Here is a 27657-nt window from a genome sequence, read left to right on the forward strand (position 1 = left end):
GACTTCCGGTTACTAAGACAATTTGCCGGAAGCGCCGGCGTCCTGTGTAGGTCTCCGCGTGTTCTTCCCAGAGCACGGTCTCGGGCCGGCACCGAGTGAACAAGATGTCGGTCCTTCAGGCTCCGGAGGATGAGCAGGGCGGCGGCGACCGCGGCGATCCCTCCCGGGACCTCCGTAGCATTCTGGTCACCAGTGTGCTCAACCTCGAGCCGCTGGACGAGGATCTCTTCAGGTAGCCGGCCTCACCTGGCCCGCACCCCTCCTTTGGGACAGAGACTCCTGCTCTTGATTGCCGCCGCCCCTTGACCCCCACGCTCTGGGAATAGGAGGGCGCTGTGCAGGATGGAAGCTTCGCTGCAGTTAGGAGAGAACTTGTCCCGGGCAGTTGTCCTCGCTGGCCCGTAGGGGCCTGGCGATCTGGGCAAAAAAAGTGTGACCTGAGATACCTTTTCGGGAGCCTGCCCTTAGCTTCCCCTGGAAAACCCAACGCAGGGAGGGCGGTGATTTACTCAGGGGCCCACAGCTGATCAGATTTAAAACTTACACTCAGCTCCTTGCTTATTTGCTGCCCTTCTCTCTCGTACCTCATTCCCAGCACTGTTTGGTGAGGTCTGGTAGCTCGGGCCTTCCTAGCATCACCAAAGTTATACAGGGGTTTTTCACAGCTTTGACCTCCAGAACATCTAGTGGCTTTATTGGAAGCTATCTTATTTTGATTACCCTTCCTTCCACTTAAGTAATTATAAATAACTTGGCGGGGGTGTTGCTATTTTCAATGCACTCTTATGGCAAAAGATAAACTCTGCTGGGGATTTAGCTCAGTGGTTCTGGCGCCTGCCTCACAAGTGCAAGGTCCCAAGTTCGATCCCCGGTACCAAAAAAAAAGAAAAAACACAACCAAAAAAGATAAACTCTGACTGCCCAGTAGGAGGGTTTAGCTTCCACAGGGCTGGAGCCTTGGGCAAACCTTTTTACCACCTGGGCAGGTCAAAATTTCCTCATCTGTACGAAAAGACACAGCCTGAGCGAGTTAGACTTGATGTCTGAATGCCCTTTTAGCTCTGAATCTAGTTCTTGGAAGAAATGGGCTGTTGCAGTTGAGGGGTATAAGTGGCAGGCACCCCTAGCTTGCCGTTTGAGGTTCATCTTGGTCCATTCAAAAGCTTGAAAGGCTTCTGCTTTACTCTGGTTTGGGGAGTGGAAAAAACATTGGATTTGAGGTCAAAAGGCCTAGAGACTGCCCAGGATGTTTAAGCTGTATAAGCTTGCTTAAGTGAACTTTTTTTTTTCCGGGGGGTGGAGGGGTGGGGTGGGTACTAGGGATTTCACACTCAGCTACATCCCTGGCTCTTTTTTTAAAAAATTAAATTTTGAGACAGGGTCTTCCTAAGTTACTAAGTTGCTCAGGTTGGGCTCAAATTTGCAGTGCTCCTACCTACCTCAGCCTTCTAGAGTCCTAGGATTATAGGCATGTACCACCACACCTGGCTAGTCAAGTCACTTTTGGTTTCTTTTCCTTTTTTTTGAGATAGGGTCTTGCTATGTAGTCTAGGCTTGCCTAGAACTCACTGTGGAGCCCATGCTGGCCTAGAATTGGTAGCAATCCTCCTGCCTCAGCCTCCCAAGTGCTTATTACAGCATGTGACACCAAGCCTGGCTGTCACTTTTGATTTCTTTTTTGTGTGTGTGTTTGTGTGTGTTGTAGATGCCTTCTTTATTGTGCAAACATCATAGTGCTTACATTTGTTTTCTTTTAGCATGTTTGATTTCTGATCCCTAGTATAAAATAAGTTAGTAGGGGCTGGGGGTTTGGCTCAGTGGCACCACACCTGTTTGGCAAGTGCAAGGTCCTGAGTTTGATTCCTGCTACGAGGGGGTAAAAAGAATACAAAAAAAAAAGTTTATTATCCTGATCTGAGTCCATAGAAAGATAGGGTGGTCATGAAGACTAAAATTTTATGCAGAGTGATACGGATATTTGCCTGGGGAAAGAGTCTATAGCTTTTTATTTTCATGTTTGTGACACATCATGGGGAGTTGGTCCATGACTTTCACCAGATTTTCAAAAGGATCCCAAACCCCATTAAGGTTTAGAGATTCTTCACTGGAGGCTCATTGAGCTTATTTAGACTAGCCCTCAAGTCTTTTCCACTTTCCTCTTCTCCCTACAGAGGAAGGCATTACTGGGTACCTACCACTCAGCGGCTCTTTGGGGGTCAGATCGTGGGCCAGGCCCTGGTGGCTGCAGCCAAGTCTGTGAGTGAAGACGTCCATGTGCACTCCTTGCACTGCTACTTTGTTCGGGCAGGTAAACCCAGACACCCTGGCTCCTTGCTTCCAGTCCAGTTCTGGTGGCCTAGCAGCCACTTCTTCCTGAGTTGGGGGGCTGACTGAAGAAAAAGGATGAAAGAGGAAGAGAATCAGAGAAGGGGAAGGAGGAGGGAGAGAGAGAGAAATAATTCTCTAAGAGATACCTCTTGGGAACAAGATCTGGGGCCAACAATCAAACTTAGACTTCACATCCCCTGAGACTCACTGGGTCTTGTCCTTTGGCTCACAATGGCATGAGATTTTGTTGCTTAACTTTCCAGAGGACCTTTTCTTCTTCATTCTTCACACACTTACTTTCTTACTCTAAGACTACTAGAACCTCATAGAAGTGTGGTAGCCTCTGCTAGGACCTTTGAGGTGGGCAGTGTAGGTTGAGTACGGGAGGCACTAGTTTGAGAATCAAGAGATCTAGGGCCGGGGATTTAGCTCAGTGGTTCCGATGCCTGCCTCGCAAGCACAGGGACCTGAGTTTGATCCCCAGCACCAAAAAAAAAAAAAGAGAGAGAGCTCTAGTCCCAATTTCAGCACTACTGTGACCTTGAATGAGGTTTCTTCCTATCCTGAGGCTTGGTTTATCCTTTTTTATTTTTGAGGCAGTCTTGCTATGTAGTTCAGGCTGGCCTTGAACTCACTATATAAGGAGGCAGAACAACAGAAAAATAACTTACAGGTTAAACTCAAGTGAAGTTTGTTTGTTTGGTTGTTTTTCTTGTTTTTTGAGACTTGCTACTCAGGTAGCCTCATGGTAGTCCTGCCTCAGCCTCCCCATCACTGAGATTATAGGTGAGCACCTCCAGGCCTGGCAAATTAACTTTTCTGAGTAAGGATATTGAGGGAACTTCATTACATGGCAATTGAAACTGGTTTATTTGGTTTATTTGGCTCTCTCCCTTCTGGTTTCTTGGGAAATTTAGATAAACAGCATAGTTTTGGTTTGATGACTTGGAATTTCAGTGTGAGTCATTCCATTTAGATTTGTGGGCTCTTGGGGCCCAATGTAGGAACTAGTCCAAAACAATGTCTTCCTATAATGTTTATTTAATAATAAACATGAGTGTTAGGCCTTCCTGACACCATTTTTACCTATGGAAACTGGGACCTGGAGAGGTTTTGTTACCAGCTCCCACAGTGCTCAGAGGCCAAGCCAGGATTTGAACATATGGTTCCAAGTACCAGGCTCTTTCTTGCTTCCTTCACTTTTAAAGATTTTTTTTTTGTACCGGGAATCAAACTCAGGGCTTAGAGTTTGCCAGGCAGGCGCTGTGCCACTGAGGTGCATCCATGGCTCCAGCTTCCTCCACTTTTAGAAGATAATTCGAAACCATGCAGAGCTGCCAAGGTACTTATCCCGAGTTGCAGCAGAAAGATTCTCTTCCTTGGAAATTCTTCCAGGGGCAGCATAAAATGAGCTATGCCCAAGGTACCATTTCAAAATCAAAGGGTCTGGGATGTAGCTCAGTGGTGCTGTGCCTGCCTGACATGTACAGGGTCCTGAGTTCAATCCCCATACCGAAAAAAAAATTAATCATCAATTATATGTGTCAGTGCCTGCTCCTTCTCTTTTTTTTGGTACAGGGGATCCAACTTGGGTACTTGTGCTTGTGGGACAGGCAGCGGAACTACTGAGCTAAATCCCTGGCCCTACTTTTTTTCTTTTTGCCATGCTAGGGATGAAAGCCAGGGCCTATTACACACTAGGCAAGTGCTTGACCCTGAACCACTATCTAGCCCTCTATCTGCTTGAAAAGCATCCAGCTGTGTTAAAGTAATTGGTAGCTATTATTAAAAGATATTAAAATAAAAGTCAAAGGCTGGGTGTGCTGGTGCACATCTGTTATCACAGCTCTTTGGAGGCCACTTCAGAAGAATTGGCCACCCTGGGCAATTTCAGCAAGACCCTGTTTCCAAATAAAATTAAAAAGAGGTCTGGGGGGCCGGGGATTTAGCTCAGTGGTTTCGCCGCCTGCTGCGTAAGCAAAAGGACTGGAGTTTGATCCCCGGTACCAAAAAAAAAAAAAAAAAGAGGTCTGGGAAGTGGGGTGTGGTAGCAAAAGCCTGTAATCACAGCACTCAGGAGGCTGAGGCAGAATCTGAGGCAGGATCCAGGAAGTTCAAGTCCAGCCTGGGCTCCATAATGAGTTCAAAGCCTGCTTGAACTACAGAGTGAGACCTTGTCTCAAGAAACAAAAACAAACAAACAAAAAACCCCAAAATAAATAAATAGAGAAGGCTGGGGATGTACCTTAGTAGTAGAGTACTTGGTTAGCTTCAGTCTAGCACTGCAAAAACAAAAGCAACAGTCACCAAAAAAATGAAGACTAAGGCACTTTTACATAAAACTTAGTTCTGAGCATCCTAGTGGCAAGAAAGGGAAGCACTCTTACCAGTTTATGATGTGATCCTCTACTAGATACATCAAATATGATAAGTACACCCTGGGAGGCTGAGGCGGGAGGACTGCACATTCTAGCTCAGCCTGGGCAACTTAGCAATGTAGTTAGACCATGTCTCAAAATAAAAGGGTTGGGGAAAAAACACACGCACAAAAATTGTAAACAGGATCAAAATAAAAGGGTGGGAGATGTAACTCAGTGTGAAGGCCCTGAGTCCAATCCTTAGTACTGAAAAAAATTATAACCAATAATGTTTTAATAATATTTTTAAGTAAAAGACACTGGGGATGGGGTTTCTTGGACATCATATCATTTTGTTTTGTTTGAGACAGGGTCTTGTCATGTAGTCAGGCTACCCATGAGCTCCCTGTGTAGCCCCAGGCTAGCAATCAGTTGGGTTTTTGTTTTATTTTTAGATTTTCTCTACAGAGGTAAAATAATGTGCAAAGGTTATCTGACTTGGTATTGATTTATAATGTGGAGAATTCAGAACAGAGGTCAGCAGGCGTTCATAGAAGGCCAAAGAGTAAATGTTTTAGGGTCTGGGTAAAAGTGACTATAGGCAATACTTAAACAAATGAGGATGACTGTATTCTGAGTTGTCTTTTGAAGCATCAGTTCCCTCATCTATACAGCGAGAATAAGAGCCACTCTGTTACTGTGAGACCACCATAAGAAAACATACCCTTGCTGAAATCTAATGCTCCAGAGCAGGCAGTGCTTATTACATAACATTAACTGCCTCCTTCCAATATACTCCAGGGTCTTCCTTCTCTGATCCAGTAAGAATGTCCAAAATAGGTCTGGAATTCATTCACATTGTAGAGTAGATGACTTTTTTTTTGGTACCAGGGATCGAACTCAGGACTATGCGCTTGTGAAGCAGGCATGGTGCTGCTGAGCTAAATCCCCGGCCCTGGAATTCGTTCACATCGAAAGGGACCCTATTATGTTCCTACTAGGGGAATCTGCATTTTAGCTGAAGCCCAAGGATTGGATTGGATTTGAGATTTTCCAATTTTTTTTTCCTTCAGTGGTAAGGAGAAGTGGCTTCTTTACCAGTGCCTGAAATCAGATTGCACATGGAACTATTTCCAAGTCTCTTTTTGTGTTTGCCAATATATTTCTCTTTTTAATTTTAATTTTTATTAGTACATGTTTGCAGTATATGATGATTACATTTATCATGGGGGGGTTGGTGCACATACATAATACATCTTTTTACATCCCATTCTTCCCTCCCTCCCCCCAGAGACTGGACTTTGGGTAAGCCATCCTTAAAGGCTTTTTAACTTGAGGACTCCCATTTTGTTTTGTTTTGTTTTGCGGAACTGGAGATCGAACTCAGGACCTTGCACTATTTTTTTTGGTACCTGGAATCGAACTCAGGTCCTTGTGCTTCCGCAGCAGGTGACAAGACCACTGAGCTAAATCCCCGGCCCTATGGACCTTACATTTTTCGATGCAGGTGTGTCGCCACCCAGATTTGAGCTAAATCTCCGGCCCAGGACTCCCATTTTGTTAACGGTGGCCCCTGTGGCAATATTGGATAAGCCAACCATGCAAACCAATCAGGCTTCAGACAGTACTGTATATTGCTATTGAGTGAACCCCAGCACCTGGTTGGCTTACCGTTTGAGTGAGGTGGAGGAGGAGGGCAGGCCTATAATCCCAGCATTTGGGAGGCTGAAGCAAGAGGATTGCTGTGGGTTCAAGGCCAGCCTGGACTACATAGTGAGACCTTGTCTCAAAAAACAAAGAAAAATTGAAAATCTCTCGAAGATGTTTCATGGCCCACGTGTCAGTGTTCTCCAAAGTGAGCCTGATTCAGAGAAAGTGAGGGGCGTTAGGGATACCAGGGTGGCTCTCTGTCTCCCTAAAGCCCTTCCTGAAAGCTGAAGGTCCTCAGTCCTGGGCCAGCGCCTTCACTCTGGACTGGTGCACAGGTACAGCTGAAGTACCAGGTATCTTCCGTTTATACCAGGGTCAAAATGAAGGCCTGAATATACAGAGAACTCTGGCCCACAGGCACATGTGGCCGGCACCCCCATTGGCATTGGCCCTCCTACACACCAGAGTGGTCCGGGGGTCACTGTTACCCCTGCGCCTAGTGAGTGCTGCCCGCTTTGACTAGCTGTATTCGTACCCTGCCCCAGTCTTGTTCATCTTTGAGGACTGGAGACCCTGAAATTGGAAAGAGGGGGTTGTACAATCCAGAACCCTGGAGCCCAGGAAACAGTCAGTGGGTGGACAAGTCAGAACATATGGCACGCTGCAGGCCTCAGAGAAGGCTCAGATTTTCCCAGAAGCCTACAGTGTCTTTTGGTGTTGGTTTTTTTTTTTTTGGTATCAGGGATTGAACTCAGGACCTTGTGCTTGCCAGGCAGGTGCAGTGTCACTGAGCTACATCCTCGGCCCTACCTACAGTGTTTTGAACCAGGCAGTGATGGTATTATAGACAGCTAAATTAAGTAGGAATATTATAGGCAGTCAGACAGGGCTAGGCCCTCGAGGGAGTCAGTGCAGAAGAACACATCAAAAACTTCAGATGTGCATGCACATATGAAGAAGATTAAAGTCACAATGGCCATGGACTGGGATTTAGCTCAGTGGTTTCGCCTGCTGCACAAGCACAAGGACCCAAGTTCGATCCTGGTACCAAAAAAAAAGTCACAATGGCCAAATTTACATACTTCCCTAAGGAAGCTTGAGGTTATTGGTAGCATCCTTTTGAGATTTCCCATATAAATAAACCATTATCTCACTAGGGGTGGGTCATCTTGTCGCACCCAGCAAGACTAAGACTATAGATTATCAATCAGAGTTACTGATGTCATCCACATGTCCTTGCTACTGTTGGATCAGTATTAGCGAAGTTACTATATTTGAAATTGTATTGGTTGATTATAATTTGACCCATGTTGTACCCACCCCCCATGACTTTGCTCCATAAAACTTCCTCAGGAAAGTGGGCTTGTTGGCAACCCATTCGGGACTCCTCCTGTCTCTCAGGAGCTATCCCTCTTCCCCATTCTTATTCCCTATTCCTGTTCCCCATCCTATTTCCCAATAAATTTTCCTACTCTTACCTTCTGTTGTTCTTAGAATTTATTCTTTGGCTTTAGGGAACATGAACTCAGTGTATCTGATATCTAACAGGTTGGGAGTTACACTTATTTCCCCTATACCAATAGGATCCAAATTCCATGTTTAAGGAACTCCCCTCAGCTTCCACAGTTGGACATGGTGTCACTCACCGGAGATCCCTGCACTCTGGGAGGCTGAGGCAAGAAAATGGCAAGTTCCAGCCCAGCCAGGACAACTTACTGACTTAGCAAGATCCTGTCTCAAAATAATAATAATAATAAATCAAAAATTTATTCCAGGGACTTAGCTTAGTGGCACTGTGCCTGCCTCGAAAACGCAAGGTCCTGAGTTCGATCCCTGGTACCAAAAAAAACAAAAAACAAAAACCCAAAATTTGGGCCAGGGATTTAGCTCAGTGGTTCCACTGCCTGCCGCGCAGTCTCAAGGTCCCGAGTTCAATCCCCGGTACCAAAAAAACCCAACAAAAACAAAAAAAAAACCCAAAATTTAAAATGGCCTGGGTTTGTAGCTCAATGTGAAGGCCCTGGGTTAAATCCCCAGTACCCAAGGCAGGAGCATCTCTGCAAATTGGAGGCCAGCCTGAGCTACATAGTGAGTTCAAGGCCAGCCTGAATTACAGAATGACACTCTGTCTCAAACAACAAAACAATAGAAGTCTCACCCACAATAAGCAGCAGCCAGCCCAGAAAGTGTCCCACTATTTGCAAATCAGACTTATAGGAAGTCAGACTACTGTTTCTAGCAACTAGTCAGGCAAACCAAAAGGTAACCCCTGTAACAACACCAAACAGCCAGGAATTGGTTAATAACTGTGAGCTACCCTAATTCCTGCCCATTTTCACCTTGGGACCAATTGGAAAAAGCCAAGTATGTACCCCAAACCAATTAGATCGGATGTCCTACTTGTAGTTCTCCCACCTACAGCTTCCCTCTGTCAGCAGTTTACAATTAAGGCATATCTGAAGCAGGCCCCCTCCCCTTTTTTTTGAGACAAATTCTTTGTAGGTAGTTCAGGCTGGCCTTGAACTCGTGTTGATGCTCCTGCCTCAGCCTCCTGAGCACTGGGATTATAGACATGTGCCACCATGCCTGGCTCTTCCTTTTTTTTTTTTTGATACCTGGGATTGAACTCGGGTCCTTGTACTCGAGAGGCAGGTGGTGGAACCACTGAGGTAAATCCCAGACCCCCCCTTTTTTTCTTTTCCATTTAAACTGGAGGGTTTAAGGGGCCGGGGATTTAGCTCAGTGGTTCCAACACCTGCTTCCCAAAGCGCAAGGTCCCGAGTTCCATCCGGTACCAAAAAAAAACCTGGAGGGTTTTTGTTTGTTTGTTTTGTTTTTAGAGACAGGATCTCGCTCTGTAATTCAGTCTGGCCTGGAGCTCACTATGTAGCCCAGGCTAGCCTCCAACTTTCTGTAATCATCCTGCCTCAGCCTCCGAGTAAACTGTTTTTATTTAAGCTTTAAAAAACTTTGTACATTTCAGTACATGGAGTTTACAGTCATCTTGGGGAGTAGGTACATGTACATACTATGGCTAGTTTTGTTTGTTTGTTTTGTAACAGGGATTGAACACAGGATCTTGCTTGCAAGGCAGGCACCGGTGCCACTGAGCTAAATCCCCAACCCCTAGCTTTTTGTTTTAATCCCCTTCCCTCCCTCCTCTAATTCCCCTATCCTGATTTTCATTTTTGTTGTTGTTGTTCAGGCTGGCCTGAACTGCCAGTGATCCTCCTGCCTCTGTGCTGGGATTACAGGCGTGTGGCACCAGGTCCCACCTCAATTTGCATTTTTGTTGTTTCCTCTCTTTTTTCTACTATAGAGCTTTTCAGTTCCTCTGCCTGCCATAGAGTCTCTGCCAGAAGCAAATGAAGGTGGCTGACTTCCTGCTGTATCAAGCTCTAAATAAATAACTTTTACTTGTACTCAAAAACAAAAAAAAGGAAAAATAAGAAAACAATAATAAAAATAGGCAGCAGGCCAGATTTTCTGACCTATGATCTAGAAGAATTTTTTGTTGTTGTTGTGTTTTTTTTGGGTAAGAGGATCGAACTTGGGTCCTTGTGCTTGTGCTGCAGGCAACGAAACCACTGAGCTAAATCCCTGGCCCCTTAGAAGAATGGTTTTTGAAACAGGTGACAAGATCCTAGGCACAGATAGAGGAAGACAAAAGCCCAGGAAGCCGGGCGTGGTAGTGCACACCTGTAATCCCAGCACTCAGGAGGCTGAGGCTGGAGGATCACAGGGAATTCAAGGCCAATCTGGGGTACATAGTGAGTTCAAGGACAGCCTGAACTACCTAGTAAGACGCTGTTTCAAAAAATGAAACAATTTGGGCCCGGGATTTAGCTTAGTGGTGCTGCTGCCTGCCTTGAAAGCTCAAGGTCCTGAGTTTGATCCCTGGTACAAAAAAAAATCAAAAAATGAAACAACAAAAAGAGCCCAGGAGTATTTTTGTTTTGTCTTTATTTTTGTGGTACTGGGATTGAACCCAGAGCCTTTGCACTAAGTTATGTCCCCAGATTTTTTTTTTTTTGTATTGGGGATCAAACTTGGGCCCTTGTGCTTGCGAGGCAGGCGCCAGAACCACTGAGTTAAATCCCTGGCCCTCCCAGACTTTTTAAAAAATTAAAAAAAAATTTTTTTTTGAGGGCCAGGGATTTAGCTCAGTGGCACTGTGCCTGCCTGGCAAGCACAACATCCTGAGTTTGATTCCTGGTACCAAAAAATAAAAAAACATTTTGAGACAGATTCTTATTAAGTTACCCAGACTGGAGTCAAACTCGCTGTCTTTCTGCCTCAGCCTCCCAGAGTACTGGGGTTACAGGTACGTACAGCTAGGCGTATTTAGCAAACACTTAGAGCACTTACTATGTGCCATATATTCTAAACATTTTACAACTATGAACTCACTCAGTTCTTATTAAAATCTTGTGAAATTTGAGTACTATGGTGATCCCCATTTTGCAAATGAGTACATGGCTCAGAGAGGGTAAGTGACTCCCAGGGTCACATAGACGGTGAGTGGTAGAGCCAGGATTTGAGGCAGGCATCGGAACCACTGAGCTACGTCCCCGGCCCAAGAGCCAGGATTTGAATTCAGGGAATCAGCAAAGTCCCTGCTGTTCTGTACTGACAGGGAAGAGCTCCCCCTGTATTGGGAGCAGCCTTTTGACCAGGTCTGGTGTTCTTTCTGTCTGTAATACCTGGATCTTAGCAAACACTGGTCAGTAGCTTCTAAAAAGAAATAGGAGCCTGGTGTGATGGTGCACTCCTGTAATCCCAGCACTTGGGAGGCTGAGGCAGGAGGATTGCCACAGGTTTGAGGCCAGCCTGGGGTACACAGTGAGTTCAAGGCCAACCTGAATTATAGAGTGTGACCCTGTCTCAAAAAAAAAAAAAAGAGGGCCGGGGGTTTAGCTCAGTGGTTCTGCTGCCTGCCTCACAAGCACAAGGTCCGGAGTTCAATCCCCGGTACCAAAAAAAAAAAAAAAGAAAGAAAGAAATGGAATGGAATGTTGGACAAGTAGAGCAGAGGTGCCTGTCTGGCTATTATGAAGATGACAGGTCTCATGGGGTTTACTGAGGAACTTACCATGTTGCTTGTCCCCACTGTAGGGGACCCAAAGGTGCCAGTGCTGTACCAGGTGGAGCGGACACGAACAGGGAGAAGCTTCTCAGTGCGCTCCGTGAGGGCCGTGCAACATGGCAAACCCATCTTCATCTTCCAAGCCTCCTTCCAGAAGGTGCAGCCCAGCCCTGTACAGCACCAGTTCTCTATGCCCACTGTGCCTCCCCCAGAAAAGCTGCTTGACCACCAGAGCCTCATTGATCAGTATTTAAGGTGAGACATGGGCTCCCGTGCAGTCCTGTCTTGTCCTGGCTTCTCTTCTTTCCTTCTTTCTTTCATGATCCTGGGGGTCGAACCCAGGGCCTTTGAACTGAGCTATATCTCCAGCCACTCTTTTTTTTTTTTAATATTAATTTTGGGACAGGATCTTGCTAAGTCTCTGTGTTGCCCAGGCTGAACAAGAACTTGTGATCCTCCTGCTTCAGCCTACCAAAGTGCTGGGATTATAGGCATTTACCATGTCCAGCTCAGGGAAGTGTGTTCAAACTGTGGTTGCCTCCTATTAGTGAGTCACAGAGTTTTTTAGTGTGTGGCCGTGCATTTAAAAATATAAACTAGAGGGCTGGGGATTTAGCTCAGTGGTTTCGCCACCTGCTGTGCAAGCGCAAAGACCTGAGTTCGATCCCCAGTACCAAAAAAAAAAAAAAAAAAAAAGAAAGAAAAATATGAACTAGAGGGCTGGGGATTTAGCTTAGTGGTTCCAATGCCTGCCTTGCAAGCACAAGGTCCCGAGTTTGATCCCCAGTACCAAAAAAATACATATATATATATATATATATATATATATATAAACTAGGATGACTGAAGGTGTAGCTCAGTGTTAGCGTGGGTGCTTAGCATACACAAGACTGTAGATTTACATATATGAAAAGAAGATGTTGGAGTGTATCGTACGTAACGAGAGTAAGAATCCTTTTGTGAAACTTTCAGTTATGTTTCTGGTTAGTGTGAGCAGGTGTGCATGTGTGTGTCTGTTGGTTATGATATAAAATGCAGAGCTTATAGGCATTGTTTAGAATAGGCATCTTTTTTTTTTTAAATGGTAACAAAGTTTTATTAGAGGTTCGTAAAGAAACAGGCACTGCAGAGTGGGTTCGGGCCATGTAAAAGTGGGAAAAGCAGTGCACCCTACAGCATGAAGCCACTGTGCAAGCGTGAACACAGTGCCAGTACAGGCATTCTTACAGCTGTATTGGCTGTTAAAACATTGAACTAGTTCTATAATCACTTGTAAATAGCCACCTGTCCAGTCTTCTGAGTGGCTCATACCCTTCGGCTTCAGGCCCATACTCCAGCAGCTTCAGAGTGGATGCCTGGCAGGGGTGAGTGTCCTCTAGGATCCTGCTGCAGAGGTGTGGCCCACTGACTGGGCTTTACCTTAGCCTTAGCGCATGTTAAATATCACTGTCACCCTGTAAGATGTATTTCTGACTCGCAGCCAATAAAGTTTGAAAAGTGCTGATGCACAAGAAGTTCTGGATCCAGGTACAGGACAGACACCTGGATTCTGGCCAGGGTACAGCCTCTGTTAGCATTTATCTGCTGTGGGACTTTGCCCAACTACCCAGTATCTCAAGGCCCTAGATTCTTCATCTTAAAAATGGAGGTGTTCATTTTTGTCTGCTTACTTTCTAGCTGCATCATGGGAAAGATTCTCTAGTGCAGGACACCAGGGAGGCAGCAGGGTATGTGGGATGCATATGGATTTGGCAGCCTGAATGGCCAAAATTAAAATATAGACTGTCCCTACTAGCTGGCTGAATTTGGGCATGTTGCTTGCCCACTCTGAACCCATGCTTTTGGTTGTAAAATAGTGCTAATTCCTACCTTATAAGATTGCTATGATGGTTAAATGAGATAAGAGGTATAAGGTATTTAGTGGGTGCTCTACAATGTTTTTTTTAAACTTTTTTGAGACAGGCTGGTCTTGAACTCACTGTGTGGCCCAGGCTGGCCTTGAACTCACAGCAATCCTCCTGCCTCAACCTCCGAAGTGCTGGATTTACAGGTGTATGCCACCACACCTAACTATGTACCATTATTATTATTATTTTTATGTACCATTATTAACAGAAGAATAAGGATGGGGCCAAATATATAATTAGAAGTCAACAAATTTTTGCAGAAATGAAAGGGAGACATTGTTGAAGGACCTTGAATTTAGAGCTGAGCTGTTCAGCAAGGTAGCCACTAGCTACTTAATTTAAATGAAAGAGAATGGACAAGTCTTTTCTTCATTTGCATTAGCCACATTTCAGTGTGGTTAGCAGCTGCCACAGTGGCCAGTGCAGATAAACAATCCCCCATCACAGAAGGTTCTGCAAGGGGCAGGGTGAAAATGTCAGTCCCCGCAAGGAACATTAAGGGTGGTGGTTCCCTGGAAATGAGTGCTTCCTTCCAGGGACATGGTGCTCCCTGCTGCTTAGGGCTTGGTCACTCAGTCCAAGTTGGGCAGCTGTTTGTTTGAATGGTTAGAAAAATGAAACAGTTAAGTGCTATGAACTGTGGAAATAGACTGCCTGAGTCCAGATCCTACCTTTTCCACTCTTTGAACAAGCTACTCGGATTGTCTGTGCATATTTCAGTCATCTAATGGTGTGATAACAGTACCTATGCCATGAGATTATTATGAAGAATGAGTTATTATTGTGTATGCAGTGCCAGGAACAGGGCATATTGTCAGATGTTGTGCTACTATGATGTGTTGGTTTTGTATGCATTATCTTGTCTTTTCCACAATGCTCTTTATGACATAGATTACTGTTATTATCTACATTTTGCAAAAAGGAAAATAGGCTCAGAGAAATTACTAACTTGCACAAAGACACGACTTACAAGTGGCAAGGAAGGGATTCAAACACCATGCCATGCTGCCTGCCACACGGGCGGAGAGGAAGAAGCTTTGGAAGAATAAGGGGGTGTCAGAAGAGGCAGCACAAGTGAGATGAGAAGCTCCGCTTCTCCCCTGATCTTCCTGTCCCTCTCCCCTTTACTTTTCAGGGACCCTAACCTCCAAGAGAAGTACCGCGTGGGGCTCAACCGCATTGCTGCCCAAGAGGTACCCATTGAGATCAAGCTGGTAAACCCACCCATGATGGGCCAGTTTTGGAAAATGGAGCCCAAACAGATGTTCTGGGTGCGGGCCCGGGGCTATATTGGTAAGAGGACCCAGGGATTGGAGAAAACATACCCTAAGGGTCTAGTCCTGCCACGAATTTGCCTGTGTGGCCGAATTTGCCTGTGTGGCCGTGGCTGTGCTGGTTCTTCTCTCTGTGCCTGTTTCCTTATCTGCATGATGAGGAAGTTGGAGAGGCTTCTCACTAGGGCCCTCTTGCGAGCCCTTTGTATGGGGACAGTAGGGAGATGATTTAATCCCAACATAGGACCTTTCTGGGGTAGGGAAGGCAGTTTGCTGAGGTTCTCCTCCGGGCCTGTAGCTAATCACTGAGCCTGTACCCTCGGTTATAAAATGGTATTGGAAGAAGATAACCTGCTCCAGGACTGGGGCAGGGTGGGGAGACTTGGGAGGACTAGTCCTCATTCACCTCTGCCTTTCCCCTTCTCCATCTCCCTTAGCCTTTCACACATATACCCTGGGCCAGATGACGCTTGGCACGTCTGTGCACGGCAGTCTCTTTCTCCCCAAGCTGACTGCAGTCCTGAGCTGTGCAACCCAGGACCCCAGGGCTGATGGGGCTGGGGCCTGTTGCAGGGGAGGGCGACATCAAGATGCACTGCTGTGTGGCTGCTTATATCTCCGACTATGCCTTCCTGGGCACGGCGCTGCTGCCCCACCAGTGGAAGTATAAGGTGCACTTCGTGGCCTCCCTGGACCACTCCATGTGGTTCCATGCCCCCTTCCGAGCTGACCACTGGATGCTCTACGAGTGCGAGAGCCCCTGGGCTGGTGAGTGTGGGGCTCTGTGGGTCAAGGGCACTGACCTGGGGGGTGGCAGGGAGCCTACTTTCCTGGGTGATGCTGCCACCTTCCTGCTTCCTGGGGAGCACTGCACAGGTCACTTCCTCTCTTGCCTCTATAGGCTTTGGCATTCTCATCTTCAAAATGACAGTGATACTTAAAGACAGGATACTTGCTCAGCTCACTTTTTTTTTGGAACTCAGGTCCTTCCCCTTCAGGTCACTTTTATAACCTGGGGAAATATGACTCACTATCTCAGAGACCCAGTTCTAGTTCCCAGATCACTTCTGATTTTTTTGTTAGTAGGGATGGAACTCGGGTCCTTGCGGTTGCAGGGCAGGTGGCGGAACCACTGAGCTAAATCCCTGGCCCCACTTCTGATTTTTTATGTGATCTTGAGCAAATCCTGTCTTTCCTCTAAGCCTACTTTCTCATTTGAATGAATAGCATTTTACAGTATTAAAGCAGCAGAGCCTAAACCTGGTAACCCAGCAGACTGCCACTTGCAGGTGCTTTTTCAAAATAGATTCTGTTTCCACCTCCAAGATTCTGGCTTGGCAGGTCTTGGATAAGGTCTAGAAAACTATTTTTAAGAAGCTTCCCAAGTGCTGATTACCATGGTTAGGGGTCAGGACACTCCATGGTCTCTTAAGGACACTCCTTGTAGGGGACAGAGAGAAGCCCAAACTCATTAATGTGTAGCTTCAGAACCCTGGGTTCCTTTCCAAGGAAGTACATTTCAAAGGAAAAGCTCTGCTGTACAAAACAGGGGCAAAACCTAGAAGACTCTTTATACTCGGAAAAGGGGTATCCTCAAGTGCACATAGCATCACAATACAAGATTAACAACCTTGAAAGTTTAGGCAGATCCTTGGAGCCAAGTTCCTGAGCCTCTTTGGACTTCAGTGTCATTGTCTGGAAAACAAGATAAGTGAAGCCAAATTCCTCTGGGTAGTGTGAGCATGTACGGGGTATCTATAGGGAAATGAGCATCTCTTCATGAACATCAAACTCAGGCCTAAAGCCAGCAAAGGAAGAGCCTCCAGTGGGGACAGAGTGGAGGCCAGAGCCCAAATGGTCTCAGGTCCTCTCCCCCTGAGTCCTTCCCCTTTGTGGTGGAATTCTTGTTTTTCAAGAATTTCCAGCCTAGAGGACTTGGTCTGATTTATTATAAAAGGGATTTCCTAACGTATGTGGCCAGAGGTGTAGCAGTCTGCTCGCCCAGGATATTAGACTGTTCTCAGCGTTCCTCCCTGTCATCTTTTTGAGGAAGTGAACGAGTGTGTGAAAGTGCTTTTACACTGTCAAGTGGGGTTCCTATGGGAGGAGTCAACCCAGTGAGTGTCGGGAACAAGTTCATAAAAGGGTCCTTGGAGCCTTAGGGCAACCGCAGCTTTCAGTGTGTCCTTCTGTGAGGCAGCCCTGCCCTGGGCCACACCCTCTGCAGGCGGCACACATGGTTGTGCTGAAGCAGAGAAGGGCTAGCCTCACCCTTCTCTTCCCCCACAGGTGGCTCTCGAGGGCTGGTCCATGGGCGACTGTGGCGTCAGGACGGGGTTCTGGCTGTCTCCTGTGCCCAGGAGGGTGTAATCCGAGTAAAGCCCCGGCTCTCAGGGAGCAAGCTGTAGCCAGAGGCACCATCCTGGCCTGAGGCTTCAAGAATCTCCCTTCTGCACCATTCCAGAGGCGGGAAATACAGTCAAGGGCTGGGCCTTTGGCCTTCACATCCAATAAAGAGACTGGTAGCACCGGAGTGGGTGGCCTTTAATTCCCCTGGCCCAGAACTGCAGCCCTCCCTCCATCTCTCATCTCCAAGACTATAGTCACAGGCCCTGGCCTTTTAGCCATACTGCCTCACTGGCTTGGAGGCCCATGGAAAAGGGAGCATGGCTCCTGCCCAGGCCTGCAGTCCCTGGTTGTGTAAAAGCTGTGGAGAGGCTGTGTCACATTTCCTTCCTGTACAGCCCTGGGCAACCCCAGCCAAAGCTCGTCCTGAGTCCAGCTCAACAGAATGAAATTCTGCACATTTTCTTTGTGGAACATCTAGGGGGCTCCCAGCACCCCCTGCAGCCTCCTAGCTGCTCTTGGCGTCTTTGTCACACCCCTTCCCAGTTTTAGGCAGTCCCTCTCCCCGTGGTGGCCTTAAGACTGAGCAAGAGTTAGTCTAGCACCTCCTTGATGAGCAATTCTTTGAGACTGGGCGGTGGCGTGGGGGCAAGGCCTGCCTCCTGCAGGGCCTGGAGCCGGGCCTCTGATTGTCGTTTGTCTAGGCCCAGGCGCCAAGAGAGCCGGACATGAGCCTCTAGAAAAGGTGCCAAGAAAGGCTGGGGACTCCTGTCTTTCAGCAGCTGTAGGGCCTTTTCACAGCATGCCCGGGCCTGCCCTGGGTCCTCCAGCTCCTGGTGGCACACAGCCAGTCCAGCCAGGGTCAGCAGGGGGCGGTCGGGGCCAGAGGAGGTCCCCAGCTGGGCCTGCAACTGCCAGGCATTGGCCCAGAGTGCCAGAGCCTCACGATAGAGGCCAGTACAGGTGAGGCTCTGTGCTCGCCGCAGCTCTGGCAGCACAAAAAAGTCCTGCAGGTCTGGGGCATGGCTTAGCTCAGGCACTGCCTGCAGGTGGCCCAAAAACTGCTCAAAGGCTCGGCTACGGCGGGCAATGGTCTCTGCCGTAAAATTCCGGCGTAGGCGCTTGCGGGGGAAGGAGATGGCAGCCATGGGGCCCCGGAACTGCCGTTGCAGGTTTCGGTGCAGTCGCTCAAAGTCTGAGTACCGGCGAGAGATCTGGGCTGGCTGGCGATCTGGTGGCCCCGGGCCCATCACGGTGAGGGTGTAGAGCTGCAGGGAAGGTGGGTGTCAGGGAAGAGGGAAGTGCAGGTGGGCCATGGATCCTTTCCCTCTTTCCCTCCACACTCCCAGCTCTGCTCTCCTCCCTGGGGAGGGGGCCCAGAAGGGTAGGAGCTGCTGGGGCAGGGCTAGGGAGCCCATTCCCATCTTACCTGAGGTGCCTCTGAAATGCCCCAGGCCCAGTGCAGCACAGGAAGGAAAGACAGATAAGATTCAGTGCCAGAGACTGCTGTCTCTATTGCCCCTTCTGGGAAGTTCTTCCTTCCCATAAAGGAGTTGGTTCTTCTGAAGGCCCTTCTGGAAAACCAGGGGTAAGCCGAATCCCAGACCAATTTCTGGGGCCTCTGAGCTAACCTGAGAGCTAGCCTGGAGCCATTCCATTCTAGACTCACAGCCACACCACAGGCTGGTTCAGCCAGTCGACCAGACCAGAGGACAGGTCTTCAGAGAGCCCGAGTAAGACTCAATTTGAGGGCTGGGGATTTAGCTCAGTGGTGCTGCGCCTGCCTTGCAAGCACAAGGTCCTAAGTTCCATCCCCGGTACCAAAAAAAAAAAAAGTCAATTTGAGTTCACTGTCCAGGACTCAGTTTGACCCCAGGTCAGTCAGCTTCTCCATCTTTGTGACCTCAAGCAAAACAGTCTGCTCTGTTAGCAGGTGTTGGTACCTGAAGTTTTTTGTTTGTTTTGTTTTTATGAGACAGGATCTCACTATGTTGTTCAGGGTGGCCTTGAACTCCTGGCAATCCTCCTGCCTCAGCCTCCTGAATGCTGGAATTATAGGTGCATGCCACCATGCCTGGCCTCTGGCTTCTTTTTTAATCTGATCATAAATTGAGAACCTTTCAGTTTGGTTTTAAATAAACACTTCTCTTCACACTTCTCATCTCCATTTTTAGAAAAGGGCCAGAGAGTGAATCTCAGGTCACTGCCTTCTTGAAGCCACAGCATCTAGGCAGAATTGAATGACATTTTCATTTTCACTGTTTTTACTTTCATGGTCAGCTTCTCTTTATGGCAAGTGAGGCTTTCCACATACAGTAGTGCTGTAAAGTTGGCATGTATGTATGGATGGATGTATGTATTTGAGACAGAGTCCCCATGTGGTTCAGGTTGGCCTTGAACTCACTGTTATGAAGCTCAGACCAGCTTCGAACTCATGGTGATCCTCCTGTTTCAGTCTCCCAAGTGCTGGGATTACAGCTATGCACCACCATGTCTGGCTATAAAGTTGGCTTTTAAACTTAAGAAAAAAAGGGTTTGTGAAAAATGTTGAGAATGGTACCAGTAGCATTTTAGGGTAGATAATAATTGTGAGAGAGATACTGGAGTGACAGGTTTGTGAAATACTGAACAAGACGTCCACTCAGCTTCTGTCTAGGCTGGAGAACCTGAACGTGGATTATTCCTGCCTGAGGAGGATTCTGCTGAGCCAACAGGTTTAAAGGGGAGTTAGAGGGTTTTACATGTTAAAGGGATACAAACACCTAACCCAGGGTTTTCTCTCTTAATTTATTCTAACATTAGAATCCTGGTCAATTAGATTTGCCTATTTCCTTCCTTCCTTTTTTTTTTTTTTTGCAGTACTAGAGATTAAACCTAAGACCTTCACACAGAGCTACATTCCCAACTCTTTTTTCATTTTGACACAGGGTCTGTTAGGTCACTAAATTGCCCAGACTGGGTCTGAACCTCAGCTTCCCAGAGTGCTGGGAGTACAGGCATGTGCCACCACACTTGGCTAGCTGTGCCTGCTTTATCCTTATCTGGTAGACTCACAGTGTACATTTTCATTCATTCATTAATTAATTAATGAATTAAAATGTATTTTTTTTCATTTTATCATTTATTTACTTTTTTGGTACCGGGGATTGAACTCAGGACCTTGTGCTTTCCAGGCAGGCAGCAGAACCACTGAGCTAAATCCCTGGCCCTATTTTATTTATTTTTTGAGAAGGGGTCTCACTAAGTAGTTAAGATTGAACTTGAACTCACTATGCAGCCCACGCTGGCCTCCAACTCCTGGCAATCTTCCTGCTTCAGCCTCCCCAGTGCTGGGATTATAGGCATGCACCACCATGCCCAGCTAGCTTTTATTTTTTTAGCAAAGATCCGTTTCACATATATTATTTCATCTGATCCTTGCAGTGTCCCACCAAGATAGGTGATAATGATAGTAGTTTTATCAACTGAGCACTTACCCTGTGCCTTGTGCCCCACCCAGTACTTTTCTTGCTATTATTTCATTTAATCATCGGATTAGCACTGCAAGAAAGTGTCCTTATCTTTTGTCAGCTGAGGAAGCAGGGTCAAAGAAGGGGTAAAGGACTCAAAGACTTGCCTGAAATCGCATAGCTGGTCAGTGGCCTAGCTGGGATGCAAACACAGGTCGATCTGATCCCAAAACTTGTGCTCTTCACCCTCCAGAGAGTCATATGGAGACTCAGGGTCCCCCTGTACAGAGGTGATTTGCTTCTCCAGACAAAGGCAGGGCATAATAGGCCATCCTTGCCATTTCCTTCCCATCTGGGTCCCCAGAGTCACCTCCATTCCCTCCTACCTTGGAGCTGCTCCTCGGTGACCAATCCCTGGTGTCCCTTTCCTGTGCATAACCCTTTACCTACCCTCGAGCTCTGGGACATTTGCCACTCAAGAATGGCTCATCTAGGGCCAGGGATTTAGCTCAGTGGTGTCGCCGCCTGCCTTGCAAGCGCAAGGTCCCAAGTTCGATCCCCGGTACCAAAAAACCCCCCAAAAGAATGGCTCATCTGGGGCTGGGATATAGCTCAATGGTGGAATGAATACTTGGCACACATGGAGACTGGGGTTCAATCTCCAGCACAGGAAAAAAAACCCTCAAAACTGGATCATCAGAATCAAACTGGAGCAGTCACCCCATGGGTGTGGGCCTTGTTACACCAACAGAGAAGGGTGGAGAGGCCCAAATATGGGCCAAGGCTCCAGGCACCCTTCCTGCTGAGTCCGAGGTGGAGGAGGGCCGTGATGAGGAGCAAGGACACTTGCCAGCACAGCTGGGTTTCGGGCCCAGAAGGGAGCAGGACCTGGCAGACTTCATTTTCCCTAACAGTCTCTTCCCTCTACAGCAAGGAAAATGGATTCCGAGGCCCTCCCGTGTAATGTTCTTCACCCTTATCCCTACCAAATCCCCAAAGTCTAGCCCTTTAGAGCAGTGCTGCTCTGTACAGGCACAGTGCTACAAAAGTAATTCACCTAGGTTACAAGGAGGCCACAGCAGTTTCTAGACCAGTGATGGCAAACCCTTTAGGGCTTTCAATGATACAAACAGCCCGCTGTGGCTTGCGTGCCATAGGTTCATCACCCACTGCTCTAGATGTCTGACATTTCCAAATGAAATTTAAATAAAAATAGTATGTTAAATAACAATGTATAATATTATGAAATATGGTAATTATTTTTATCTTTTTGAAAAAGAATGCAAAAATGTAGCCAGGAGAAAATAAGAAATTGCTATGATCCTAGTACCATCATTAACTGCCTAATATTTGTTGAGTACTTATTTTTTATTGGTATATACTTGCAATATATGATAATTATGTTAGTTTTGGGTAATTGATACATAAATAAAATGTCTTGATCATGTATTTTGGGGTTTTTTTGGTACTGGGGATCGAACTTGGGTCCTCGTGCTTGCGCAGCAGGTGGCAGAACCACTGAGCTAAATCCCCAGCCCTTGATCATGTGTTTCGTTTAATCTCTTTCAATAACTTTGGGAGTATAAACTATTATAAATCCCATTTGTTAATTAAGAAATAGGCACAAAACAAAAATGAATTGTGCAAGATGGTACAACTAAACCATAAAAGGAATTTAAGCTCTAAAAACCTGATTTCCAGGGCCTGGGATTTAGCTCAGTGGTTCCAGCATCTGCCTCAAAAGCACAAGGTCCTGAGTTTGATCCCCGGTACCAAAAAAAAAAAAAACTAACCCTGATTTCCAGAATCCCTGTAATTAGCCATCATATTGTATCTTGCCTGAGCCTTGACCGTTAACATTTTCGTATTCTCCCTTTTCGGTTTCTCTATTCATACACATAAATATTTAAACAAATCACATTGCCATATATATGTAGGTAAATAGATAAAATTTTATTTTCTATTTATTTAATGGTTATCCTGAAATCTTCCATGTTACTAAATTTTTTGAAAATACAATTTTCAGAGTGTATATTCTATAATGTGGCTAAACCACAACTTATGTAATCATTCTAAGTGGGCATCTAGACAACTTCCTCTTTTAGTTAATATTTATGCTCCTGAATCTACAGTACTTGCAGATAAATCTTTGTTTACTTTTCTTATTATATGTTTAGCAATTACTTTGTCACAGATATGTACATTTTTAAATTATCTTACATTTGTGAAATTATTACCAAATTGTCCTCTGGAATTGGTATTCCCCCCATAGCGGTATGTAAGATTATTTTCCTATAAATTCTTGTCACCATTGCCAAAGGCTTAACTCTTTTCAGTTTGGTACATACAGAGAATTTATAATTCTGATTTAAAATTTTTTTGAGAGTGGCATTTTATAGATTAATAAAAATAAGCTAATTCAGAAAAAAAAATAATACAGATTGGGCCGAGGATTTAGCTCAGTGGTGCCTCACCTGCCTTGCAAGAACAAAGTCCTGAGTTCAATCCCCGGTACTGGAAAATAAATAAATTAATGAATAAATAAATAAAACAGGTTGAGTATCCCTTATCCAAAATGTTTGGGACCAGAAATGTTTCCGATTTTGGATTTTGGAATCTGCAGGTACACAGTGCAGATAATGAGATACCTTAGGGATGGGACCCAAGTTCCAGATGTACTTATATACATATAGCCTAAAGCTAATTAGTGTGTGGGTCGGGGGGTTGAGGGTTGAACCCAGGGTCTATCTAAACTACTGCATTCTTTTTTGGTACTGGGAAGCACCACTGAGCTACATCCCCGGCCCTAAACTACTGCATTTTGACTCCCACCAATCACATGAAGTAAGGTGTGACATTTTCCATTTATAGCATCATATCAATATTTATCAAGTTTCAGCTGGGCATGGTGGCATAGGCCTATAATCTCAGCACTCGAGAGGCTGAGGCAGGAGGATCACTGTGAGTTCAAGGCCAGCCTAGGCTACATAGCGAGTTCAGAGCCATCCTGAACTACAAAGCAAGACCCTGTCTCAAAAAAAAAAAAAAAAATTATCAAGTTTCAGATTTTGGAGCATTTAAGATTAGGATGTTGAATCTGTATAGCTAACATTGTGTTTGTGGTACTAGAGATGGAACCCAGGGCAAGAGCTCTACCACTGAGCTACATTCCCAGTCCTATTGAGCACCTCATAATGCCAGGCACCATGCTAAGGGCTCTGTGCACCGTCTCGTTTAACTCCTGCTATAATCCTCTGCATTATACTCATTGCTCAGTTGTGGAAACTGGGAGCCATCAAAATTACATAACTCACCTAAGGTCAAACAACTGGTAATAATAAGTGGTATGTGACTCAAGGCTAATCTGGATCTACAGCACATTTCTGTAGCTACTAACCCATGCAACTGGGTCTCAAATCTGTCCTTTGCAACAGTGTGCAAAAAACCTGGGATGAGGGAAAGCACACATACTAGTTTCTCTTAAGTCTAAAAAGCAGGATAGGAGTCAGATCCTTAATCTCCATTTTACTCAGTCTCAGACAAACTAAGTCATTTGCCTGAGGAACAACTGAGGTTAAATCCCCTTTCTGGCCCCAGCTTTCCTATGTGTAAAATAAGGCAGCCATTTATAACTGCACGGCCAGAACCTGCAGGAAGTTGGAAGTCTTCGTTGGTTTCCTTTTTTTTTGGTACCGGGGATTGAACCCGGGTCCTTGCGCTTGTGCAGCAGGCAGCGAAACCACATCCCCAGCCCTCCTTGTTTTCTTTTAGCCAGACTTCTAGACTCACAGCCTCGGGGGTTCTCGGGACCTCACTCACCACGTACTTGGAGGGTGGGTCCTTGACAACACTGGCACTGGTCACCTCAAAGAGCAGCCGCTGGGGTACCAGGGTGTTTCGGGACTTCTTCCAGAAATCCTGCAGCTGCCGGGCCAGGAGTTGACTGCCCCGCTGCCCATCAGGTGGGGGACTCCGTTCTGCACAAGCACATGGCAGGTCATATCAAGGAACTTAGAGCCAGGGGCAACATAAACCATGCGCCATGACCTCATTCACGTGAGGTGGGCCGTATCCCCATTTTACAGAAATGAGCGCTGAGGGCTAGAGACTGGTGCCAAACACAGTGTCTGGCAGATTGTGGGCACTAAGTATCTCCACCCCCAAAACATGCCAGCACATCATTAGCACATATTTGTGTCCCAGGTCCTGTGAATTTAATACCAGCAAAAACTGAGATGGAAGTGATTTCTCCCATTTGATACAAGGGAAAACTTGGCTCAGAGGGGTGCTGTCACTCTTAAGGTCACACAGCCAAGACGTGGCTGGAGGCGCTTAAAGAAGTGTCAAGAGTTTCAGCCGGATCAACTCGGGACACCCAAGATGCTCTCGGAATGCGGCTGGGATGGAGGCCTAGCCGAACCCCAAGGTTCCCGTCTCCGTTCTCCCGCACTCGCCTGCGTCTTCTCCCGATGCCCCGTCGCCAGGGGGCAGCGAGTCGGGGCCGTCCTCGTCCTCGTCGTCGTCGTCCTCATTGTCCTCAGCGCTGGTGAAGCTGAGGGTGCCGCTGAGGCGGGAGGACAGGCCCTCGGCGTCGTCGTCCTCCAGCTCGGAGCTTTCGGGGAACTGCTCGGCCTCGGGGTCAGCCGCCGCCTCTCCCGGGCTATCGCTGGCCAGGGCGTGCCGCAGCCTGTGCAGGAGCCGCGAAGCCATGGCACCCGGGGGGAAGCGGCGTCGCCGGGTCCTGGGCCGGGGCGGGAGGAGGACCCCGCCGGGCTTGGGTGCGAGGGCGGCGCCCAGGCTGGAGAAGGAGGGGCGCGGCGGGAACCCCGCCCCTGGCAGCCGGGGGTGCGGCGAGCCCCGGACCGACGTCGCTCCTGGGCCCTACTCAGTTCTCTTCCGTCCCCTCACGTGCCTCCACAGGCAGCGTCCCGGGGTGCACTCAGGCGCTCCGCTCCCCCGAGCTCGCGCAGCAGCCTCTGCGGCTCACCGAGGTCGCCCGCCCAGGCCGCTGGAGCGCTGCTCCGGCCGCTTCCTGCCGCCGCCCCGCCTCTGGCCCCTCCCGCTCTCCGTGGCCGCCCGAGAATCCCGGGCCTTTGGTTCCAGGAGGGGACGAGGGAATCCTGGGTCGGTCGGCGTGAGCCCCAGGCCTCCCGCAGAATCGTTCCGATCCTGCCTCCCCTGCCAGCCCCATCTAGCTCCTCAGTTTCCATCTTTAACCTTACAGTGTAATTATGCAACGTTAGGGAACCCGTTTCTCTGGTGAGAAAACTGAAGCCAAGAGAAGAGTGTTTGAATCAGACTGTTGCTGAGCCTAGGTTTTCTCATGTAGAACAGGAGCAATAACACGAAGTTTGCAGAGTGTGTGTGTGTGTGTTTGCGTTCGTGCGCGTGCTGGGTATGGAATCCAGGGCCTCATGGGTGCTAGGCAAAAGCTCTACTGCTGAGCTGTGTCCCATATAATTTTGCAGCACTTGTAAGAACCTTAGTCCGGAGCCTGACATGGAGCGGGGGCTGAGGAAATGATCCCTTACGTGATGATTATTGTCTCTGCAATTTTTACAGTCTCATTTGAGGCACACACATGAGAAGTAAGCAAACAGGGAAACTGAGACACAGGCTGAGTTGTATGACCAGAGACAAAAGCAGCTTTCTTGAGATTTCTGAATTTGGGAACTGGTCCGGAGTTCCGCTTATTATCAGGCCTGGTGATCTCAGCAGCTTCTCTGGATCTCTGTGGTTTATGTTTTTGCGTTTTGTTTTTGCAAGGGATTGAACCCAGGGTCTCCTCATTGAGATATCACTAGCCCTTTTAAATTTAGTTTTATTATAAGCTGGATGTGGTGACCCACGCCTGTAATCCCAGCACTCGGGATGTTGAGGCAGGAGAATTGCTGTGAGTTCGGGGCCAGCCTGGGTTATGTAGTGAGTTTAAGGCCAGCCTGAACTGCATAGTGAGACTCTGTCTCAAAAAAAAAAAAAAAAGAGAAAAAAAAGTGGGGGGTTTACCTTGCAGGGGCAAAGCCCTGGGTTGGATCCTCCAGTTCTGGGGTGTAGGGATAGAGGAGGAGAGAAAAGAAAAAACCCTACTAAGTGCCAAGTGCTGGAAAATTTAATGTTGAATGAGAAGCCATTTTTGGCCCATGGAACTCAGGAGAGATTGTGATCACAAGACATGCTTAGTGCTGTGACTGAGAAAACTACTAGAGACTACCTTGGAGCCTAGCCTGTGTGTAGGGAAAGAGATATTCCAGAGGAAGTGATGTGAAAGCCGAGAAAGATGACAGGCAAGTAAGCCCAGTGAAGAGAGGAAAGATAAGTGTTTCTGACAGAAAAAAACAGTAAATGCAAAGGCATGGGGGTTAATAAAGGGTGGTATTTGGAGCAGTATTTAAATATTGAAGTCTGATCCCAGCAAAGCTGCAAACAAGGTGAGGGAGGAGAGGGGGAGTGAGATTGGAAGGGAAATTGGGACCTTGCTCTGCCACACTAAGGAATTTGATCCTTATCTATCTCCCTGAATAAACAAAAACAAATTAATAAACAGTGATTGCTGAGAGTCCCATGCCTTCTGTTTGAAAGGGACCAAGTACTGTAGTCCCAGGGTTTTTCTGTCCAAGTTGGAAACCTTTGAATGTCAACCCGAGCCTTCTGCCTGGCGGGGGAGGCCTTATTTGGCCTGACCTGGCTCCGCTGAGCTTTCCTTGGGAATGTCTATATATAGGGGAAGGGGGCAGCCCAGTTGCCACTGTCCATCTGCGGTTCTTGGTGTTTAGCGCCGCTTTCCTGGGCTCAGACTGAGCTCTCAGTGGGCTCAGTGATTTCTGTGGACTTAGCCACTGTCCATGAGCTTGCCTACTCTTCACTGCCCAGCCTGGACTCCGGATTCTCTGGGTGAGACTGGAGGAGCAGCTGGGACCTTGCTCAGTCACACTAAGGAATCTGATCCCTTTGCTCCCTTTGGACTAGATCTGACTATCTCCCACCCCAGGACCCACAGACCTCCTCTAGATTTCCTCACTGAGGTCTAGGAAGGGGCCAGCTGCCCCTTTGCCACTCAGAGAACCTTCTCCTGTCCCTTCTTCCCCCTAAACTGAATCCCAAACACCTTTCCCCTGAAGAAAAGCAACTTGAAAGAATAATCTTTGTTTTCAAGTTTACAAAGACTTCTCCAAATGTACCCTCTCATCCCCCTGGGCACTTCTGCTGGATGCCCTCCCCTAGGACTGTCTCAACTTGTCCCCAGGCAAAATTGCTCCGAAG

At 47.2% G+C, this 27657-nt stretch overlaps 2 protein-coding genes across 7 annotated transcripts; one reads left to right on the forward strand and one right to left on the reverse strand.

Annotated features, from left to right (window-relative positions):
* The first annotated feature begins 11 nt into the window (after positions 1–11).
* On the forward strand, positions 12–17135 carry Acot8 (acyl-CoA thioesterase 8). 4 transcript variants are annotated; one of them, XR_002387167.2, is made up of 6 exons: positions 12–232; positions 2172–2308; positions 11451–11676; positions 14464–14621; positions 15040–15370; positions 16892–17135. XR_002387167.2 is itself a non-coding variant. In XM_004858143.3 (6 exons), the coding sequence occupies exons 1-6, from the start codon at positions 105–107 to the stop codon at positions 16970–16972; spliced, it is 825 nt and encodes a 274-aa protein (XP_004858200.1). In that variant the 5' UTR covers positions 13–104; the 3' UTR covers positions 16973–17135. The 4 variants fall into 4 exon arrangements, 3 of the variants coding, with proteins under 3 accessions (XP_004858200.1, XP_004858199.1, XP_087053940.1); XM_004858143.3 differs by having other exon boundaries at positions 13–232; positions 14464–14521; positions 15176–15370; XM_004858142.3 differs by having other exon boundaries at positions 14–232; positions 15176–15370.
* Snx21 (sorting nexin family member 21) lies at positions 17129–27053 on the reverse strand. 3 transcript variants are annotated; one of them, XM_004858141.4, is made up of 3 exons: positions 24852–27053; positions 24217–24374; positions 17129–18216 (listed from the first exon to the last, which is right to left on the reverse strand). In XM_004858141.4, the coding sequence occupies exons 1-3, from the start codon at positions 25105–25107 to the stop codon at positions 17542–17544; spliced, it is 1089 nt and encodes a 362-aa protein (XP_004858198.1). In that variant the 5' UTR covers positions 25108–27053; the 3' UTR covers positions 17129–17541. The 3 variants fall into 3 exon arrangements, with proteins under 3 accessions (XP_004858198.1, XP_021094663.1, XP_021094665.1); XM_021239004.2 differs by adding an exon at positions 18378–22911 and having other exon boundaries at positions 24217–25029; XM_021239006.2 differs by having other exon boundaries at positions 24224–25029.
* Between the last annotated feature and the right edge of the window lie 604 nt (positions 27054–27657).

This window comes from Heterocephalus glaber, unplaced genomic scaffold, assembly GCF_053883595.1.
Source record: "Heterocephalus glaber isolate CG9 unplaced genomic scaffold, H.glaber_assembly_v1.0 deba00001673, whole genome shotgun sequence".
Lineage (NCBI taxonomy): Eukaryota > Metazoa > Chordata > Mammalia > Rodentia > Bathyergidae > Heterocephalus > Heterocephalus glaber.

Coding starts and splice junctions, on each gene's coding strand:
- Snx21 (XM_004858141.4), bottom strand. CDS start 25,107: ATGGCTTCGCGGCTCCTGCACAGGCTGCGGCACGCCCTGGCCAGCGAT. Junction 24,375..24,851: donor GGCATCGGGAGAAGACGCAG/GCGAGTGCGGGA, acceptor GTGCTTGTGCAG/AACGGAGTCCCCCACCTGAT. Junction 18,217..24,216: donor ACCCACCCTCCAAGTACGTG/GTGAGTGAGGTC, acceptor CCTTCCCTGCAG/CTCTACACCCTCACCGTGAT.
- Acot8 (XM_004858142.3), top strand. CDS start 105: ATGTCGGTCCTTCAGGCTCCGGAGGATGAGCAGGGCGGCGGCGACCGC. Junction 233..2,171: donor CTGGACGAGGATCTCTTCAG/GTAGCCGGCCTC, acceptor TTCTCCCTACAG/AGGAAGGCATTACTGGGTAC. Junction 15,371..16,891: donor GTGCGAGAGCCCCTGGGCTG/GTGAGTGTGGGG, acceptor CTTCCCCCACAG/GTGGCTCTCGAGGGCTGGTC.